This window comes from Mobula hypostoma, chromosome 18 (assembly GCF_963921235.1).
Source record: "Mobula hypostoma chromosome 18, sMobHyp1.1, whole genome shotgun sequence".
NCBI classification, from domain to species: domain Eukaryota; kingdom Metazoa; phylum Chordata; class Chondrichthyes; order Myliobatiformes; family Myliobatidae; genus Mobula; species Mobula hypostoma.
This window is the reverse complement of record NC_086114.1, coordinates 50313202-50336180: the sequence shown is the minus strand read 5'-3', so window position 1 is coordinate 50336180 and position 22979 is coordinate 50313202. Positions and strand designations below refer to the sequence as shown.

Genomic DNA, 22979 nt, shown 5'->3' with positions numbered 1-22979 from the left:
CCTACAGTCTAGAAAGGACACGTTTATTGAACTTTTCTTTGTTGCTGGCCCTGAGAGAGGCTGTGGAAGAGGTGGGCAGGGAGTAGGGTTAGCAGAGCTTCAGATATCATTAACTATATGAAGGATGTATGTATATTAATATATAGTATGTAGAACGTGTGTGTGTGTGTGAGAGAGAGAAAGAGAAAGAGAAGAAAGTCCATAAGACCATAAGTCGTAGATGCAGAATTCGGCTATTGGTCCTGCCAAGCCTGCTCCACCATTCCATCATGACTGATTTATTAACCTTCTGATGCTCTTACTAATCAAGAACGTATCAACCTCCACTTTAAAAATACTCAATGATCTGGCCTCCATAGCTGCCTGTGGAAATGAATTCCATAGATTTGCTACCCCCTGGCTCAAGGTGTGTGTGGGGTATGTGTGTGCATGTTTGAGAGTGTGTGTGTGTGTGTGAGAGAGAGATTATATGATTATGAGGACACGCAGTCCTCTTTTATTGTCATTTAGTAATGCATGTATTAAGAAATGCTAAAAATGTTTTTCCAGAATGATATCAGGAAAACACATGACAAACCGTCTTAAAAACTTACAAAAACCATATAATTATAACACATAGTTACAACAGTGCAAAGCAATACCATAATTTGATAAGAACAGACCATAGCACAATAAAAATCTCAGAGCCTCTCGAAAGTCCCATCATCTCACGCAGACGGTAAACCTCCAGCGCCGCCAACTTGCTGATGCAGCATCACGGAAGCATCCCACCACAGTCCGACTCCGAGTCTGTCCAAAAAACTCCGAACCTCCGACCGCCTATTCGACACCGAGCACTGAGCACCATCTCTGCCGAGCGTTTCGACCCCAGTCCCGGCAACAGGCGATACGCAAAGCCGAGGATTTGCGGCCTTCGTCTCTGGAGATTCTTGATTGCACAGTAGCAGCGGCAGCAAAGCAGGCATTTCAGAAGTTTCTCCAGATGTTCCTCTGCGCTTCACGGCTGTCCCCATCAAATCTGGATTGTGTACAGCACCCCTAGTTACACATACGATATTCATTCGGAACAGCCACGTGTGCTGCGTCGCGCCGCCATCTTCTCCTCAGTATACATGCCTGTTTACTGCATGTTTAGCATGTCCCTACCTAAGGTAATCAGATTTAAGTGACTGCATAGGCCCTTTGATTGTAACATCATGAACCCATGATGCAGGTCTGAACCTTTTCAGCAAAAGACCAACAGAGAAACAAACGGAGTCACAGATTCACAGAGTTAGACAGCACAGAAACAGACTCTTCAACCCAGCTCATCCGTACTGAACAAGTTGCCTCAAGTTGTATCATCTGTCTATATTCTTCTAAACTTTTCCTATCCATTTACCTGGCTGAGTATCTTTTCAATGTTGTGATTGTACTCATCTCTACCACTTCCTCTGGCAAATCTTTCCATACACTCATTATTTTCTATGTGAAAAGTTGTCCCTTCCTCCCTTTAAACTTCCTCTTCAGCTTAAGTCTCTGTCCTCTAGTTTTAGGCTCCCCTACTCTAGGAAAGAAGAACTGAAGACGTGATTACAATACTTTTCCTAATCTTGCAGGACAATGTACACCTAAGCTTAGATATGTTTAAAATGAAATTTTATAATGCCTGCTAATGTACTAGCCTATGGCTAAATTGTATATTCAAGGAAGAGCTTAAAATTAATAAAGTAACAATGAGTGTAACTTTAACTGTAGTTCAAAACTGAGAATGTACTTATAATACTTCGTGCAAAATGATCAAATATCATTCTATACAGCACTTATCTTTAATTTAACCATAATCCTAAGCTTCCATGATGAGATTTCTGATGTGTTTTTTTTCTACTAAGAAATGACAGTATCGGATCTTTTGCATCCACCAGAGAGATTTAAGATTTCATGCAGAATAAAAGTACTTCAGACAATGCAAATAGCTGCTCCCAGTCCACTTTTGCCAGATCTTGGATTATGATATCAAAATTGGCCTTTCCACAAACCAGGAAAATGTTAGAGTGTTCTAACTGGTTGCAGCATCATCTGGTCTGGGTCGGGATGGGGCACTTCTCAGAATTGGAAAAAGCTGCAGAAAGTTAGCCAGGCTCAGCCATTATTGCACCAGGTTCCCCACCACTGAGGACATATTCAAAAGATGATTCCTCAAAAAAGGCAGCATCCACCATTAAGGACCTCCACTACCCAAGACATGCCCTCTTCTCATTACCACCATCAGAGAGGAGGTACAGGAGCCTGAAAACACACATTCCATGTCTTGGGGACATCTTCTTCACCTGCCATCCAATTTCTTAATGGACAATGAACCCATTATCACTACCTCACTATTTTTGCTCTTTTTTTCAACTTACTTTTTTTCACACACACACACACACACACACACACACACACACACATATGTATATTACTTATATATATAACATATATATTATTTGTTGTCATTTGTAGTGTATATTATGTCCTTCACTGTAGTGCTGCAACAAAAAAATTTTCATGACATCTGTTCGCGATAATAAGCCAAATTCTGAATCAGATTCTGATTCTGGGGAACTGGACTGTCCTTATCCCTTTCCACAGCCACCATGAAACTTACAGAGTCATGGCTATTATCTCTAAAGTGCTCTCACACTGAAACCTCAGCCACTTTCCCAGCCACAGTCCCTCAGGTTAAGCCTTGTGCTGCCCTTACTCTGCCTGCACTAACAAAGCACTGGCTTAACAAGTTTCCCTGAAGGACTTAAAAAAAAGTCCAGTCCCTCAAAGTCTTTCACATTACAAGATTCTCAGTTAATAACTGGAAAGCTGAAATGCCTACTCCTATTACCCTTATGACACCCTGTGATTTGTTTACCTATCTACTTCCCTATCAGTTAGCATTATACTCCCAACAAAATGAACACACCCGTGTTATTTCCTAATTTCTACGTGCACATCCACATTTGAAGAGCTTTCCACGACATCTTCCACTCACCTTTGCAATAATGGACTCTGTATTCAGCCCTCCATGCAGCAAGCTGACGTTAATCCAGGGCAAGCATTAAAAAGGGCCACTTTTCAACATAATTGTATAAGGGCTAAGGGAGTTGTAAAAGAGCGCCTGAAGGCTTTGTGTGTCAATGCAAGGAGCATTCGTAATAAGGTGGATGAATTGAAAGTGCAGATTGTTATTAATGATTATGATATAGTTGGGATCACAGAGACATGGCTCCAGGGTGACCAGGGATGGGAGCTCAACGTTCAGGGATATTCAATATTCAGGAGGGATGGACATGAAGGAAGGGGAGGTGGGGTGGCGTTGCTGGTTAAAGAAGAGATTAACGCAATAGAAAGGAAGGACATAAGCCGGGAAGATGTGGAAATGATATGGGTAGAGCTGCGTAACACTAAGGGGCAGAAGACACTGGTGGGAGTTGTGTACAGGCCATCTAACAGTAGTAGTGAGGTCGGAGATGGTATTAAACAGGAAATTAGAAATGTGTGCAATAAAGGAACAGCAGTTATAATGGGTGACTTCAATCTACATGTAGATTGGGTGAACCAAATTGGTAAAGGTGCTGAGGAAGAGGATCTCTTGGAATGTATGCGGGATGGTTTTTTGAACCAACATGTCAAGGAACCAACTAGAGAGCAGGCTATTCTGGACTGGGTTTTGAGCAATGAGGACGGGTTAATTAGCGATCTTGTCGTGAGAGGCCCCTTGGGTAACAGTGACCATAATATGGTGGAATTCTTCATTAAGATGGAGAGTGACATAGTTAATTCAGAAACAAAGGTTCTGAACTTAAAGAGGGGTAACTTTGAAGGTATGAGACGAGAATTAGCTAAGATAGACTGGCAAATGACACTTAAAGGATTGACGGTGGATATGCAATGGCAAGCATTTAAAGGTTGCATGGATGAACTACAACAATTGTTCATCCCAGTTTGGCAAAAGAATAAATCAAGGAAGGTAGTGCACCCGTGGCTGACAAGAGAAATTAGGGATAGTATCAATTCCAAAGAAGAAGCATACAAATTAGCCAGAAAAAGTGAGGACTGAGGACTGGGAGAAATTCAGAGTTCAGCAGAGGAGGACAAAGGGCTTAATTAGGAAGGGGAAAAAAGATTATGAGAGAAAACTGGCAGGGAACATAAAAACGGACTGTAAAAGCTTTTATAGATATGTAAAAAGGAAAAGACTGGCAAAGACAAATGTAGGTCCCCTGCAGACAGAAACTGGTGAATTGATTATGGGGAGCAAGGACATGGCAGACCAATTGAATAATTACTTTGGTTCTGTCTTCACTAAGGAGGACATAAATAATCTTCCAGAAATAGTCGACAGAGGGGACAGTGAGATGGAGGAACTGAGCGAAATACATGTTAGTAGGGAAGTGGTGTTAGGTAAATTGAAGGGATTGAAGGCAGATAAATCCCCAGGGCCAGATGGTCTGCATCCTAGAGTGCTTAAGGAAGTAGCCCAAGAAATAGTGGATGCATTAGTGATAATTTTTCAAAACTCGTTAGATTCTGGACTAGTTCCTGAGGATTGGAGGGTGGCTAATGTAACTTGTTACGTACCCCGTAACTGGGTTGCCAAACCAGCAGAAATGGATCACTCAGTTGGAGTCTGGATTACTAGAACTAAGAAAGTTTTATTAAAGAAACAAGCAACACAGTAATCGAAAGGATAATAAATGCAACAGTTCAGCGATGATAAACACACATGTGCACAGAATTAAGATAACAGCATCAATCAAGCTCTATCGTTGTCTAGGGGTAAATGACCAAATTTCAAAGTGACTCAAAGTTCAGTCCAGTTTAGTAGTTCAGTTGACAGTAATCGTTGCCATGGCGATGGACAACGTGGGGGGAGACAGAGAGAGAACAGGAATGACTGATCATTCAGACACGGCTTCACTCACAGACCGGCGATATGGCTCACAAGCAGCTTTTGGGCAGGTCCTTGGTGATGTCACCTGAGGTCACCGACTGTGACCCCTCCTCCAGATGCGGTCGATCCTCTGCAGTGAACCCGGCACCCAGGCAAGGGCGGACACAAACCGTGTTCCCGCTGATCGTACCTTTCCACCCTGTGCGTTGTCTGGTACTTCCCACCTACTCGTGAGAGGCGCACCGCTTCCAGGGTCTCGTTACCTTGGGTGTCGTGTGTGTCTTGCCTTAGCGAACCTGTCCCTTTTTATCCCCCTGCTGGGGTATCGCCTGTCCATCACTTCAAACAGTTCAGGGTTCAAAGGGGGAGCCGCTCCAGACAGCTCTCTACACATCTCCAGGTGCTGTTTCATTGTGTCCCTTATCTCTCTCTTGAAGACAGGTGGCAGACCAACTGCTGATCACACAGGACAGCTAACATCTTATCTATGTGTATTCTCGTCACAAACTCCACTTTCTAAAAAAGGAGGGAGAGAGAAACCGGGGAATTATAGACCGGTTAGCCTAACGTCGGTGGTGGGGAAACTGCTGGAGTCAGTTATCAAGGATGTGATAACAGCACATATGGAAAGCGGTGAAATGATCGGACAAAGTCAGCATGGATTTGTGAAAGGAAAATCATGTCTGACGAATCTCATAGAATTTTTTGAGGATGTAACTAGTAAAGTGGATAGGGGAGAACCAGTGGATGTGGTATATTTGGATTTTCAAAAGGCTTTTGACAAGGTCCCACACAGGAGATTAGTGTGCAAACTTAAAGCACACGGTATTGGGGGTAAGGTATTGGTGTGGGTGGAGAATTGGTTAGCAGACAGGAAGCAAAGAGTGGGAATAAACGGGACCTTTTCAGAATGGCAGGCGGTGACTAGTGGGGTACCGCAAGGCTCAGTGCTGGGACCCCAGTTGTTTACAATATATATTAATGACTTGGATGAGGGAATTAAATGCAGCATCTCCAAGTTTGCGGATGACACAAAGCTGGGTGGCAGTGTTAGCTGTGAGGAGGATGCTAAGAGGATGCAGGGTGACTTGGATAGGTTGGGTGAGTGGGCAAATTCATGGCAGATGCAATTTAATGTGGATAAATGTGAAGTTATCCACTTTGGTGGCAAAAATAGGAAAACAGATTATTATCTGAATGGTGGCCGATTAGGAAAAGGGGAGTTGCAACGAGACCCGGGTGTCATTATACACCAGTCATTGAAAGTGGGCATGCAGGTACAGCAGGTGGTGAAAAAGGCGAATGGTATGTTGGCATTTATAGCGAGAGGATTCGAGTACAGGAGCAGGGAGGTACTACTGCAGTTGTACAAGGCCTTGGTGAGACCACACCTGGAGTATTGTGTGCAGTTTTGGTCCCCTAATCTGAGGAAAGACATCCTTGCCTTAGAGGGAGTACAAAGAAGGTTCACCAGATTGATTCCTGGGTGGCAGGACTTTCATATGAAGAAAGACTGGATGAACTAGGTTTGTACTCGTTGGAATTTAGAAGATTGAGGGGGGATCTGATTGAAACGTATAAGATCCTAAAGGGATTGGACAGGCTAGATGCAGGAAGATTGTTCCCGATGTTGGGGAAGTCCAGAACGAGGGGCCACAGTTTGAGGATAGAGGGGAAGCCTTTTAGGACCGAGATTAGGAAAAACTTCTTCACACAGAGAGTGTGAATCTGTGGAATTCTCTGCCACAGGAAACAGTTGAGGCCAGTTCATTGGCTATATTTAAGAGGGAGTTAGATATGGCCCTTGTGGCTATGGGGGTCAGGGGGTATGGAGGGAAGGCTGGGGCGGGGTTCTGAGTTGGATGATCAGCCATGATCATAATAAATGGCGGTGCAGGCTCGAAGGGCCGAATGGCCTACTCCTGCACCTATTTTCTATATTTCTATGTTTCTATGTTTCTAAATGTGAGAGGTCATCGTTGGTGACACAGCGCTAAGTTTAAAAAGAGCCCAGGAGCTTTCAGCTTTCTTTTGGTGGGCTGAAATCTGTGCAGGGCCAACAAAAAGGTGTAAGTGGAGCAACCACTGTGGGAGTGGGCCGGTGTTAGAGTGGTCTGGCTCTGGCTCAACAGGAGTGGGCAGGGCCAGGCTTGCACAAACACAGGCAGAGATTCTAAGTAAGACAGCTTCCAGTATTTTTCTTCTGTTAGTACACAGCTAATGCGGTGAGAATGGACCCTGAGTAGTGGCGTATTCCTTGTGTGAGATATGGGATATTTGGGAGACCTTCAGTTTCCCGGATAACTACATCTGCACAAAATGCATCGAGCTGCAGCTCCTTAGAGACCGTGTTAAGGAACTGGAGCTGCAGCTTAACGACCTTCAGCTCATATGGGAAAATGGGGAAGTGATAGATATGAGCTGCATCGATATAATTGCCTCTAAGTTGCAGGAGCAGGTACCTGGATGACTGTCAGGAGAGGGAAAGTGAATATGCAGTCAGTGCAGAGTAACCTTGTGGTCATTTCCCTCAATAATAAGTCTACCACTTTGGATATTGTTGGGAGGTGGGATAAATGACCTACCTGGGGGAAGCCAGAGCAATCAGGTTTCTGGCACTGTATGGCTTAGAAGGGAAGTGGGGTGGAAGGAGGGAAAGAGGAATGCAGTTGTGTTAAGGGATTCCTTAATTTGAAGAGCAGAAAGCAGATTCTGTGGATCAGGTCTGGTTGGGTGACCAGCCAGAAGTTGTGGTACATTTCAGTACCAATGACATATGTAGGAAAACGGGAGAGGGAATACAGGGAATTAGGCAGAAAGCAGTAAAGCAGGACCTCCAGGTAGTAATCTCTGGATTGCTGCCTGTGCGACACACCAGTGAGGGTAAGAATACAGATGAATGCCCAGCTGAGTAATTGGTGCAGGGGGCAGGGTTTCAGATTTCTGGATCATTGAGATCTATTCTGGGGAAGGCATGATTTGTACAAACAGGATAGGATACACCTGAACCTGGGGTTGGGGCAGAGCCAATATCCTTGTGGGCAGGTTTGCTAAAGCTGTTATTGGGGGGGGGAGCTTCAACTAATTTGGCAGGGGATAGGAACCAGCAGAGGATGGGGCAGTTGGTATACAACTAGATGCAGTGTTCAGTGAGGATGTGAGGAAGGACAGGCAGATAACAGGGCAAAATTGCAGCCAGTGGGATGAGTTGAAGAGTAACAGTGGGCTAAAGTCAAAAAGCATGATGAGTACAGGACTAAAGATGTTATATTTGAATAAACACAATATGCAGAATAAGGTAGATGATCTTGTGGCGCACTTAAATAATGGCAATTACAATATTGTGGGCATCTCTGAGTTGTGGCTGAAAGATCATAGTTGTGAGCTTAACATTTAAGGATACACATTCTCTTGAAAGGACCACTAGGAAGGCAGAGGAGGTGGTGTGACTCTATTGGTAAAAAATTAACAGAGTGTACACAGAAGGACTTAAGCAGACTGGGGGAATAGGCGAAGTGACAGATGGAATATAATGTAGGGAAGTGTGTAATCATCCATTTTGGCAGAAGGGATAAAGGCGTGGACTATTTACTAAATGGGTAGAATATTCAAAAATCAGAGCTGCAGAGAGAGTTGGGAATCATCATGCAGGATTCACTGAAAATTAATTTGCAGGTCGAGTTGTTGGTACGGAAGACAAAAACAAGGTTAGTTCAAGTTCAAATATAAGTTTGATTGTCATTCAACCATACACGAATACAAATGAAACAGGGTTACTCCACTGCCAAGGTGCAAAATACAGTACCAACATTATCACACAACTCAAGGCACACATAGCACGTATAAGACAGAAAGCACATGTAAGATATCAGTAAAATACAGACACACACAAAAAATATAGTCCAATATTTTTGTTGGCATTCATTTTGAGGGGACAAGAATACAAGAGCAAGAATGTAATGCTGAGGCTGCATAAAGCATTGGTCAGACCTTACTCGGAGTATCATTAGCAGTTTTGGGCCCCTTTTCTAAGAAATGATGTGCTGGGTTTGGAGAGGGTCCAGAGGAGGTTCACGAGAATGATCCCAGGAATGAAAGAGTTAACATATGAGGAATGTTTGATAGCTCTGAGCTTGTACTCGCTGGAGCTTAAAATAATGGGGGCGGGGGTGATCTCATTACAACCTATCGAATACTAAAAGGTTTGGATAAACTGGCTGTGGAGACAATGTTTCCTGTAGTGGGTGAGTTTAGGAACTGAGGGCACAGCCTCAGAATAGAGGGACATTTTATTTAGAACAGAAATGCAGAAATGTTTCTTTAGCCAGAGGGTAGTGAATCAGTGGAATTCGTTGCCATGGACAGCTGTCGAGCCCAAGTCATTGAGCATATGTAAGACAGAGTTTGATAGGTTTTCAACGAAACAGGGCGTTAAAGGTTACTGGGAGAAGGCAGGGGAAATGGGGTTGAGGAGGATCATAAATCAGCCATTATGAAATGGTGAGCAGATTTGATAGGCTGAATGGCCTAATTCTGCTCTTATGTCTTAAGGGCTTAATAAATACTTCAATGAACACCTCCTCTTGTCACACCTGAAGGTTCCATACACTGGAAGATTGTCAGTCATTCAGCCACCTCTCTGTGATAGCAGCAATATCCTACTTCCTTCTGCAGTCTTCTTTACTAGTAAGGACCCCTGCATTCAACTAAATGCAGTTTGGTCTTGTAAACCTCGCTTGTACCTTATCACACTTTCAATTTCATTACTTCCTGTAATGAAGTTAGTTTCCATTCTGATATTTGACTATTCCACCCCCTTAATTGCACATCTATTCTTCACCACATTTGCCTTCCAAATGACTTTAAAATCAATATACACTCTTTCCTGAATTCTGGGATAAACATCACGAACGTTACTCAATTAGATTATTGCCATTGCGCTGCTGTGGAAGCTTGCTATACATCCTGCTATAAAATATTATGTTGCACAGGCAAAACTTTGCAAATCTACAATAACATTACAAAAGGCTGGAAACCTTTTAAAGGTCACACACTGGGAAATGAAAGAGAATCAAACAGTCTGTGGATTCTCATGCAAAGGAGCAAAGAACCCACAATTTGTCTAAAAAATTAATCAGATTCCATCTAGAGTTCTGGGTGCAGTGTTGGTCACCTTAGAGGAAGAAAGAATTTAACCTACAGATGGTGCAAAGGAGATTTACAGGGATGTTATCTGAAATTAGCCAGCTGGTGGTGTGGTGGCATCAGTGCTGGACTTTGGGGCAAGAGGTCCCGAGCTCGATTCCAGCTGGCATTCTTGCACGCTCTCCATCCGTGCTGAGTTAAGAGCTGGTGATCTCTTAAAAAAAACTCACCCGGCAGAAGGCAATGGCAAACCACTGCTGTAACTTGCCTCGTACATGATTTCGCAATACGTCAGAGCGACGTGGAAGGAAATCGCCCGCTAACCGGAAAATTCCGAACGTGACATACCTTCCTTTCTTTCTTTTTATCTGAAATTGAACATTTTTTCTGTGAAGAGTGATCTCAATGCTGAACTGCCTAGACTCATTTTCAAGGACTCTACATTTGAGTATATTTTATTTACTTCCGTATTATTTTCATCCTTCATCTTCTTCTGCACATTGGTTGTTTGTCAGTCTTTGTTACTTACAGTTTTTCATAATATCTATTGTGTTTCTATATTTTCCTGTAAATACCTGCAAGGAACTAGACCTTAAGGTAGTTTATGGCAAAGAAATCAATCTTAAGGTGGTATATCCATACTTCGATTCTAAGTTTATTTTGAACTTTGAACTTGGGATAGGTTGGGCTCTTTGTTTGAATGGGGTCCAGGTAGTCGAGAAGAGCACTGTGAGAAACTGACTCTCGTGTCAATAACTAGAGAGGCTGCCTTTGAGTTAAGAGCTAGGGCATTTATAAGACTTATAAGGAAAATATTGGAATTATTTCAGTATTGTCACATGTACCATGATACCGTGAAAAGCTTGTCTTGCATTACTGTTTATACAGATCAAATCATTACCCAGTGCATTGCAGGAGAACAAGGTGAAACAATTACAGAATCCAGAGTAAGGTGCAAGGTTATAAAGAGGTAGACTGTGAGGTCAAGAGTCTATCTTATCACACTAAGGAACCATTCAACAGTCTTACAACAGTGGACAGAAATCTCCTTGATCCTGGTGGTACTCAGTGGGTCAGGTTTTTGTATTTTCTGCCTGATGGGACAGAGAAGAGAAAATGCCTGGGACACATGGGATCTTTGCTTATTCTGGCTGCTATACCAAGGCAGCAAGAAGTAGAGACAAAGTTCATAGAGAGGAGGCTACAGTATGTTATCTTACTTGCTTTGGTATAGTACTTGTTACACAACTTGGAGGCTGCATCATTCTGTTTTCTGACACATCTGCCCATGGCCTCCTCTACTGCCATAATGAGGGAAAACTCAGGCTGGAGGAACAACACCTCATATTCTGTCCACGTAGCCTCCAACCTCATGGCGTGAACATGCATTTCTCCAACCTTTGGTAATTTCTCACCCTTCCCTCCCTCGCTGTCTTTCCTTTCCCCATTTTGGTTACACTCTTGCCCCTTCTCTCCTCCTCACCTCCTTCTGATTCCCCTCCTCCTTCCCTTTCTTCCATAGTCCACCATCCTCTCCTATCAAACTCTGTCGTCTTCAACCTTCTACCTCTTCCACCTATTCCCTCCCACCTTTATACTTCAACCGCTTTCTGCTCCCCTGCTCTAACCAATCATCTGACAGCTCGTACTCCTTCCCTCCACCCCCCCCCACCTTATTCTGGCTTCTGCCCTCTTCTTTTTCAGTCCCGATGAAGGGTCTTGGCCCAAAACATCAATTGTTTATTTCCCTCTATTAATGTTACCAGACCTGCTGAGTTCCCCCAGCATTTTGTTTGTGGTGCTCCAAGTTTCCAGCACCTGCAAGATCTCTTGCGTTTATGATTAGCTGCCCTGTCATTTCTACAGCCAATGAATTTCCTCTAAGGTGTTTTGTCGTGGGCAGCGAATCTTTGCCTCGTTAGTTCTCACATACAGTAATATGTATCAATCAGATCAATAAAGCTGTGTCAGGGCTCTGAGGGACTGGCTTGGAGTCTGAAGTGAAAGCAGCTACTGGAGGCTGTAGCCAAAAACAAACTGCTTGAGGAACTCAGAAGGTCAGGCAGCATTCAAACTCCCGAAGTGCACACCTCGCACAGACTCCCATGGTCCCAGAACACATCCTCCAACACCTCTACTCTCTGAGCAAAAATAGTGAAGTAGTCAAATAAACTCTTCTTGGGCTTCCACGTTTCAATTTTAACTGATATTTCGATGTCAAACTTGGTCATTTTCATCAGGGATGATGCCTGGGCAGGTCTAGTCTGGTGGTATTTATACCCCCGTCGTCCCTCTCTCCTGACTGTTTAGTCCTCATCCAATCAAGTTTCCCCTGTCCCACCTTGTTTACAATAGAATTCCAGTTCTCACTTAGAGTGAGACCTTCGCCTTTGTTAAAGTCAATACCTGTAACCGACCGGAAGCCCAAGGTAAGGTTATTCAGCATATACGCTGGGAAGGCACTAGATCTAGTGAGGTACTGTTCACGGGCTGGTTCACTGCTGGTGGAGGGGAACTAGCTCTTCCTAAAATGTTGAGTGTGTATCGTCAGGCTCTTACACCTCATCTCTGATGGTAGTAATAAGAAGAGGGCCTGTCCTGGGTGATGGGGTCCTTAATGAAGGATGATACCTTTTTTCGAGATATCACTTTTTGAAATGCATCTTTAGACACAAATTGATAAAGGGAATAAAGAGATATGGGTTGGTAAACGTAAGTATAAGGTATAAGATCAGCCGTAATCTTCATTGAATGGGGCAGCAGGAACAAGGGGCCGAATGGCTTCCTCCTATTACTGTGTAAATACAGGACAATCAGTGCAGTTCAGGATGCCACGAGGAGAGCACTCAAAAACTGGCAGGGTCCAATCATGTTACACAGTGAATGGTCGGGCACTGAGGAGTGTGGTGATATAGAGGGATCTAGGAGTACTGATCCATAATTCCTTGAAATTGGCATCACAGGTATGTAGATAGGGTTGTAAAGAGAGCTTTTGACACATTGGACTTCATAAATCATAGCACTGAGTACAGGAGTTGGGATGTTATGTTGAAGTTGTATAAGACATTGGTGGAGCCTAATTTGGAGTACTGTGTACAGTTCTAGTTACCTACCTACAGGAACGATATCAATAAGATTAAAAGAATACCAGAAAAACTAACAAGGATGTTGCCAGGGCTTAAGGACCCGAGTTCTGGAGTAAGATTGGATTGGTTAGGACTTTGTTGCCTGGAGCGTAGGTGAATAAGGGGAGATTTGATGGAGGTATACACAATAGAGTAAATGCAAGCAGGCTTTTTCCACTGAAGCTGGTAAAACTAAGGCTCGAGGTCATAACTTGAAGGTGAACGGTGATCTATTTAAGGGGAACCCGAGGGGGAACTTCTTCAGACAGAGGGTGGTGAGAGTGTGTAACGAGCTGCCAGCCAAAGTGGTGGATACAGGTTTGATTTCAACATTTAAGCTAAGTTTGGATAAGTACACGGATGGCAGGGTATGGAGGGCTTTGGTCCAGGCTCAGGTTGCTGTTTCCTTGTTGTAGTGCTCTAGGTTTTATAACTCTCTGCACGTGTCATGGTTGGCTTCAGAGGCTCAAGCAGGCAGGTAGAGAAAATAATATTTCCTAAGATTAGCATGAATTTAAAAAATGCAGTCGACCTTCCTCAAGGAGTGGTGGGACCAGTTCAGCTGGAATTCTATCACTGTTGGTCAGGTCCATACCTAGAGGGCGTGAAGGAGAAAAGACAAAAAGAAAAACATCATGATACTATGAAACAAGACACCTCCCATTGCTACAAAAAGAACCTGTAGCTATCTCAGGAAAGTATATCCATTGTGAAAGAGAAGGAACAGGTACCAGCCAGCGACATAATATGTTCTAGAGACCTTTTCCAAGCATATTCTTCAATCAAGGTGGGAATTTCAGAAAGGATTAAACTGTGAAAAAATTTATTTCAAAAAGAGGTAATTATGAAGATCTTTTATTTATTATTCTATCACTTGCACTTCAGCAAATTGCTGTCATTTTTAAGGTCAGCTTTAACAAATTTTGATATGAATGACTTAACAGTCATAAGTATCGGTAAGGTACGTCTTTATTTGGACATGTATGGTCAGTAGGAAATTTGTCAGAATTTAATACCTCATAAAAGCAAATGTGTGTTGAGTGAATGATTTGCAATAAAATTCACTGTATTGCTGTTTATATTTTCAATATAATAATCCTCATTGTAAACCCACTACAGACTTGGAAAGACATGGTATCTAGGTACAGGGATAATGGGAAGACCAGTTACTTGTTTATGCAGGATCAATACATATTTTATACGAGATTGCTTTTATTTTGAGAAAATTAAGTTAAATTTCTAAAGCAGTAACTTTAGAAATCCACTTTTATTAACTCCTGTTTAAAAAGGCTTTCGAATACTTCAATGGAAGTGAAATTTAATACACTTGTTTGAGTTTCATTCTATAGACTTGCAAGTTTAGATTATGTGTTCTCTGTTGCTTGAAGCCCAAAGTAATCAAAGGCAGACATTTGGGAAACTGCAATTTTTTGAAAGCATTATATTTAGATTAGTCACTCAAATCTCTGGAAATAAAAGCTTGATTTGAATTAGTTTATCTTATACTGAGATACATTGGTTGATTGTCACACTATGAATTCAACAACAGGCTTACAATTGCCACCTCTGTAACGGAAAACATTTTTCATTTCTCTGATGAAGGATCACGAACCCAATTTGTTAGCTCTGTTTCCCACTCCACAGATATCCCACGACCTGTTAAACACCTTCAGTACTTTTTTTAAATTATTGCGGATTTTCAGCATTTGATGTTCTTTTGCTTTTAGGTTATTAGAAAACCTAAGTGGAAGCAAGTCATTCTTGTTCCCAAGAGACTGTTTAAGGTTAAGATTACAACCTGACAGATCTAATTTTTGATGGGGTTCTGTGACAAATCCATTTTAATCAAATTTTGACCAATTCCAATGCCTAGGAGCCAGGAGGGAGATATTCTTCTTTCATAAAATAGTGCTGAATTATCAATTTATTCCTTCCATTTGTGGTAACAATGTTAAATTGTAGAAATACAGAAATATTTCAGATTTCTACCATCTGCAGCTTTTTGTTGCTTTTCGAGCAAAGTTGGGATGGTAGCTTAGCAGTTAGCGTAACCACTTCACGGCAGCCAGATATAAAATTTGAGTTCGAGTCCCACCACCATCTGTAAGGTGTTCATACATTCTCCCCATGACCACCTGGGTTTCCTCCCACATTCCAAAGACCTACAGTCAAAGTTCGTGAGTTGTGGGCATACTATGTTGCCGCTGGAGGTAAATCACTTGCACAATCCAGCACAAGGCTTGCTAATTTGATTTGAGGCAAACAATATATTTCACTGCAAGTTTCAATGCTAACCTTCATTCTTCCTTCTAAATTGCCTTTTCTTCAGCTTAGAGAATACTTAATAAGAACAAGAAGGTTTAATTTGAAACACTGGTTTGAAGCAGAAACAAATTTGCTGGCTATAAAGAAATTAGATGAACGATTAACTAAATTGTGTTAATATTAATTTAACAAAGGATGTATCATTCAGGACATCAGGACTTTTAAAGATTAAGTCACTGTTGTATCTTAAAATGGATAGCATCAAAATAGAGCAGAGTAAGATCTACAGACAGCAACACTATAGAACATAAAACACTCTAACACAGGATCAGCCCTGTCTGTCCACAATATTGTAATGGACTAATTAAATTAAATGCTAACTAAACTAATCTCTTCTGTCTACACAATGTCCACATCCCTCCATTAAAAAATGCCTCTAGTTGTATTTGCCTCCACTGCCACCCCAGTCAGAACATTCCAGGCACCCACCACTTTCTGTGTAATAAAGATACTTGCTCTGCACGTCTGCTTTGAGCTTACTCCTTAATCTCACCTGAAGTGCACTTCTTCTAGTTAGGATGACTACGGATTTGGATATTTTTAAGTACAGATTACATGGTAAATGTATGGCAAGACATTAGAGGCAATGCCACCTCTGGAAATTATCACGAGTGTTTTTTTTACACCCATCTGAACAACATGAGTGGAGCTTCAAGTGAGCATTATATCCAGGCAATGGCAACACCTCTCTGTCTGTCCAGTCCCATCTCTGCAGAGCAATAGACCACCACTCTGGTGATCCACTCAACTCATGCCCAAGTTCCAAGCTCACCTTTGCTTAATCCTTAGGTCTTATGATATTTTTAAATTCAGATTAGATTTCAATTCCTTTCCTGGGTCTTCAGCCGAGTTTATGTTAATAGTTGGATCCTGGTGGGCACCCCCAGTCTGAGGTGGTGCCCCGCTATCCACGACTCCTGTCAAGACTGCTGAGAGACTTCCAGGACAGGCTGGCCTTCTCCAGTCTCTGTCCCAGGGCAGGCAGGATCAACGCTACACGTCCCCTTACTGATACAGGAATCAATGTTGGTTCCAAAAACAAACCAAAGCCACACAACCCCAGAGCTACGGCTCACCATTTACCCCAGGGCTCACTGTTCTCCCACCTCCCCCAGCCAGGAAACACCACTACTTTTGCCACTTAGCCTTTACACAGCTTCTAGGCACCCAAGACAAAGAAGTGAGTAGAGGTCATTGCCTACGGCAACAAGGAAAGAAATGTAAAGCAGACTTACTAACCATCCTTCGTAACATGCCGACGAGGAATTACTGCAAATTGGATGCCAGTTTATGGTCAGCCTGCTTGGAGGAAAGAAGATGCTTGAGAAAGAATTATTCAGATAGTTCATAGGTGATAATAGACCTGTTACATACAGTACTGTGCAGAAGTCTTAGGCGCTAGTGTGTATGTATGTTAAAATAGGAAGGTGGTTGGGAAACAGAAATGAGAGCGACACACACAAAATAATGGAGGAAATCAGCATTTTTGGAAATGAATAAACAGTCGACATTTCAGGCCGAGACCCTCCTTCGGGTCTGAAAAGGAAGGGGTATTACATCTTAGCTTTGTATTAGCTCAGTAGTATTAAGTTATTTGGTAACTGGATAAAACATAATAGACAGCACTGTGCAAAAGGGTCAGGTACACTGGCTATGTAAATGTGCCTAAGGCTTTTGCATAGTGCCGTAAATGTAAATGTTTAAGTGCCTGTTCTCAGATTTTGATGGTGCCTGTCCGTCAGCTGATGAGTGCACATATTGTTCCTGCATACTAATGGAGAGAAATGGGCTTATTGTGCAAAACTAGCAAGTTGTAACCCACCCTTTTCCACAATTTTCTTTGTATTTTAGCCAACTGTACAAATTGATTTGAGTTAATACTTTGGGGTTACACTACTATAGAGCCATGGTGTCATATAGCAACTCAGCATTGATACAAGCACTTCAGCCCAACCAATCCGTGCCGATCATAGTGCTAATCCCAATTTCCTGCATTTTGCCCATATCCTTCTCAGCCCTATCCCTCCATGTGCCCATCCAAGTCCTCCTTTAATGATACTGTTGTATCTGCCTTCAGGCAATTTATTCCACAACCTGTGTGAAAAAAGAGTCACCTAAGGTCCCTGTTTAATCTCTCCATTCTCAGTCTAAACCTTATCTGTGCCTCTCATAATTTTAAACTTTCCTATAAGGTCACCCTTCATTATCTGACATTCCATGGAATGAAGGTGTAGCCTAGCCAACCTCCCTCTATAACTAAGGCCCTGACAACATCCTCTTAAAATCTCCTCTCAGTGCTCTTCAGTTTAACCAAATCTTCTCTATAACAGAATGACCACAACTCTATTCAGTACTCTATTGCAGCCTCTCCAATGGCATAATGCCCAAATGCAACATAATGCCCCAAATCCTATATTCAAACTGATTTGAAGCTCAAGAATGATTATTGAAAGGCTTTACCTTTAGGCTTGAGAACCTGCACTACCAAGGTCAAGGATAATTGTTATCATGCTGTTATAGGTTTCTTGAGTGAATCACTGATACACTAAAGATTAACTCATGATCCCTTAGTCTACTTCCCTGTAGCCCTTGCACCTTTTTTTTCACTTGCACTGCACCATCTCTGTATCTGTAATGCTGTATTCTGCTGTTTCCTGCTTTTTATACTTCCTCAAATTACTTATGAATCCATGGATGGCATGAAAACTAAAGCTTTTCACTGATTCTCAGTACATGTGACAATAATGAGAAAATTACGATCTAAGGAACAGCAGCATAGTAGCATAGTGATTAGCACAGCACAGGTGACCCAAGTTCAATTCCTGCCGCTGTCTGTCAGGAGTTTGTATGCTCTCCCCCTGACCGCGTGGATTTCCTCTGGTGCACCGCATTCCTCCCACAGTTCACAGGTGTACCGCTTGCTAGGCTACTTGGTGATTGTAAGTTGTCCTGTGATCAGGCTAGGGTTAAAATTGGAGGACTGCTGGTTGGCATGGCTCACAAAGCCAGAAGGCTTATCCATACTGTATCTCAATAACAATAAAAAAAAGTAGGAATTTGGACCATGGGGCTGAAATGAGTGATGGTTGCCGCCCACTTTATGGACTGGTGTAAGTATGGAAGCTCACCCATTCTTTACCAGGATGCTGCCTGGTTTAGGGATCGTGCCTTTTGAGGCTAAGGTGAGTGAGCTCGGATTTTTCTCTTCAGAGCAAAGGAGGATGAGAGTTGACTTGACAGAGGTGTACAAGATGATAAGAGGCATAGATAGACTAGACAGCCAATGCCTTCCAGGATGGAAATTGATTCTTTTTATTTAGAGATACCATGCAGAGTAGGCCCTTCCGGCCCTTCGAGCCGCATCACCCAGCAATCCCCGTCAACCCCGATTTACCCTTATTTAATCACAGGACAATTTACAATGACCAATTAACCTATCTGGTACATCTTTGGACTGTGACAGGAAATGGGAGGATCTGGAGTGAACCTATACTTTCCACAGGGGTTGCGGTGGAAGGTGTACAGGGATTGAACTCCAAACTTTTAAAATTTTTATTCAGTTTATTTGTTTGAGATACAACACAGAGTAGGCCTTTCCAGCACTTCCAGCCACACCGCCCAGCAACCGCCAATTTGGGTACAATTTACCAATTAACTTGCCAGCCAGTATATTTTTGGAATGTGGGAGGAATGCAGAGAACCCAGAGGAAACCACACGGTCATGGGAAGAATATATATATTCTTGACAGGCAGCGGTGGGAAGTGAGCTCGGGTTTGCTGGTAGTGTAAAGCAATGTGCTTCCTTACATTATACAACACCCAGTCGATAATAGCTGATCCCCTAGTGGGTTCAAACACAAGCTGCTTTAAAAAGCCATCTCATAGGCATTCTACAAATTCTCTCTCTTGGGATCCAACACCAATCTGATTTTCCCAATCTAACTTCATAGTGAAATCCCCCATGAATGTCATAGCATCAGGTTGGTGTATAACAGATTTGATTAGGGAGCTTAGAGTAACGGAACCCTTAGGAGGCAGTGATCATTAATATGATAGAATTCACCCTGCAATTTGAGAGGGAGAAGCCAAAGTCAGACGTATCAGTATTACAGTAGAGTAAAGGGAATTACAGAGGCATGAGAGAGGAATTGACTGGAAAAGAACACTGGCAGGGATGACAGCAGAGCAGCAATGGCTAGAATTTCTGGAAGCAACTCAGAAGGCACAAGTTGTACACATCCCAAAGAGGAAGTATTCTAAAGGCAGGATGACACAGCTGTGGCTGACAAGGGAAATCAAAGCCAAGATAAAAGCATAAGAGAAGGCATATAATAGAGCAAAAATTAGAGGGAAGTTGGACAATTGGGAAACTTTCAGAAACCAACTTAAAGCAACTAAAAAACCATAAGGGGGAAAGATGAAATATGAAGATAAGCTAGTTATTAATATCATAAAGGATTTTCTCTTGTCTGTAATATATCAAGTTGATGACTTTCCTTCTGAATTTGCAAAATTAGAAGCTAAACATTTCAAACTCCAGTGCAGGAGAGAGGCAGAGGGAACTGGGAGAAGTGTCGATGATAGGGAAAGAACCAAGGGAGGTTAAGTGACACATGTCTCCATCATCAAAAGTATCTCTACAAAGCCCTGCTTCAGGAAGGCAACATGAATCATCAAATATTTCTCCTTCCCCAAACCCACCCCCTCCCCCTCCATGCAGAGCATGCCATCTTCTTCTCACAGCTACCATCAGGCAGGAGGTGAAGAAGCCTGAAGTCCCAACCATCATGTTCAAGAACAAGCACTTCCCTTCAACCATTCAGTTCTTGAACCAACCTGCAAAAGCCTAATCACTACCTCAGCAGAGCAACATAATAAACATGCTGACTATTTTGCAGTACAAAGGATTTTTTGAATTACTTGTGTTCTTTATTGCATAACTTTGTATAAATTAGGTTTAATTTATGTTCTTCATGAGAATGTTGCATTTCTATGCTATGTGCCTGTGGCACATAATGTACATGTATGCAGGTGCAATGAAAAACTTACTTCCTCTGCAAGTAAGTTTTTCATTGCACCTGCATACATGTACATTATTTGTGCATACAACAATAAACTCAATTTGTCTAGAGTTGACACAGGTGTTGATGGTGCTGGATAACTAAGGGTGGGCTGACTAGTTTTGCCATTTACTTCCCTCATTTCTCTCTTCTCATTCGTCTCCTTCTCTCTGCATCTCCTTTATGAAATTCAGCAATGTTATAAACTTAATAATCAGGAATGAGTCCTAATTTGAAGTAGCAAATGAGAGGGAATCATCATTGCAATGTGGGAGCTATATGAAATAAACAAGTCTCGTCGGGAGTGAGTTTTATTTGAGGCAATAAAAGAAAGAGAGATTTAAGTGGAGCGGCCACTGTTGGAGTGGCAAGTGTTAGAGCAGGAGGTTTTGGTGCAACATGCTTAGGCAAGAACAAGCTTGGGCAAGCACAGGCAGAGGTTCTAAATCATTTTCTATTAAGATTTTTTTAACTCTTTCTTTGTCTATTAGTATATAGCTAATGCACTGAGAAGGGGTTCAGAGTTGGTGTTATGTTCATTTTGAGATGTGGGAACTCTGGGAGACCTCCAGCCTCCATGATAACCTACATCTTCATGAAGTGCATCATGTTAAGGAACTGGAGCTGCAGGTTGATGACCTTTGGGTCAAATAGGAGAATGAGGAGCTACAGGGGGCAGTCACCCTTAAGTTGCAGGAGGCAGATACCAGGGTAACTATCAGGTGAGGAAAGGGAATAGGCAGCCAGTGTAGAGTACCCTTGTAGCTACTCCCCTCAATAATAAGTATTCCACTTTGGATACAGGTAGGGGGAATGACTTACCGGGGGAAGTGAAGTAACTGGGTGTCATGCATTGTTTTACAAGGTAAAACAATAATAGGATGCAGAATAAAATGTTACAACTACAAAGAAACTGTAGTACATGCAGACAATAAGGAGCAAGGCCATAGTGAAGTAAATTGTGAGATTAAAAATCAATTTTATCATATTATAGGACCATTCAATAGTCTTAAAGAGACTGTCCTTGAGCCTGGTGGTATGAGCTTTTTAGGTGTTTGCATCTTCTGCCCAATGGGGTGTGAAAAGAGAGAGATTCTGGGTGGGTGGAATCTTGGATTATGTTGGCTGCCTTCCCAAGGCAGTGAGAAGTAGCGACACAGTTCATGCTCAACATGCAAGGAATCAGAAGGCAAATGATAAATGGTAAGTCACAGAAACCGATGATGAGCAGACCTGTGTGTGTTTGTGAACATCAAAATTGAAAAATGATCTTCCTTATTATTGTTTTTCTTTCAGATTTCTACACAGAGGTTGAGCCATGGTGACGCCTCAATATTTCCTGTTGCTACTCCTCTTGGGTAAGTAAGCCATCCTACATCATGCTTCAATAAAATGCATGGTAGTAAGTTAGTTGATTATTATCACATGGACTGAGGTTCAGTGAGAAGCTTGTCCTGAGTACCGTCCATCCAGATCCATTCATTACAACAGTGCATTGAGGTAGTACACTGCAGGCAGACCATGAGGTGCAAGATCATAACAAAGTAGATTGTGGGTCAAGAATCCATCTTACCATGCTAGGGAACTGTTCAAAAGCATTATGAAGTATATTAGATGTACTGTGTGATTCATGAAGCTAGTGCGAGCACTGCTGATGGGGGAGAAATTTATATCAAATTGTTCCAATACAAAGTGCAGATATACAGAGATAATAGGAACACTTGCATTACACTGCTTCTTCCTACATGTGGTTTTCGGGTATGAGCTAATGGATCAACAGGCAATTGTGATATTTGAGATCAAATTCCCTTGTAAATATAATGGAGTGTTGATTGACAGTGCTGTGTTTATCATTAAGGATGGGGTGAAGTCTATGACTCACAGTCAACCAATATCAACCTATGCCTGGAACAGAGTCCTTTGAGGACTCTTTCATATCAGGCTGTGATAACAGTTAGCGTGCTCTCCAGTGAATATCTATAGCAACCTGTAGCTTCTGTTTTGAAGGTTACTGCCAAGTGGTTTCTGCCATCCTTTCAGAAATGACCTTCCAGAAGCTAATGACAGAAGGGACACATTTGACACGGGGCATAGTAAGTTTGCAGATTAAATATGGAGGGAGAGAGAGAGCTGGTTGAAGAAATATGAGGACAAGGGATTTAGGTGTAGAGGAGGTGGACCACAGCCTGTTGAAGGATAGAAACTATCATGCTTCCTGTGGTTCCTTGTTACCATTTAACACTATCTATCCCTCTCATAATTTAGTATACCTCTATAAGATCTCCCCTCATTCTCCTGTGCTCCAAGGAATAACCTATCAGATTCTTCTTTCCTACCAAAGGCTCACTCATTAGCTCTACCATCAACCCATCCATTTCTGGGAGTGACCCAAATGATTCTAAAATATATTGGTGTCTG

At 42.3% G+C, this 22979-nt stretch overlaps 1 protein-coding gene across 1 annotated transcript in view; it reads left to right on the top strand.

Moving 5' to 3' along the window:
- The first annotated feature begins 13893 nt into the window (after positions 1–13893).
- The window catches only part of LOC134358525 (mucin-22-like), a 44048-nt gene continuing 34962 nt past the window's right edge, over positions 13894–22979 (top strand). The window contains exons 1-2 of the mRNA XM_063070848.1: positions 13894–14014; positions 21858–21919. Coding sequence (XP_062926918.1) covers positions 21880–21919 — 40 coding nt within the window. The 5' untranslated portion in view covers positions 13894–14014; positions 21858–21879. The remainder of the gene's footprint in view (positions 14015–21857; positions 21920–22979) is intronic.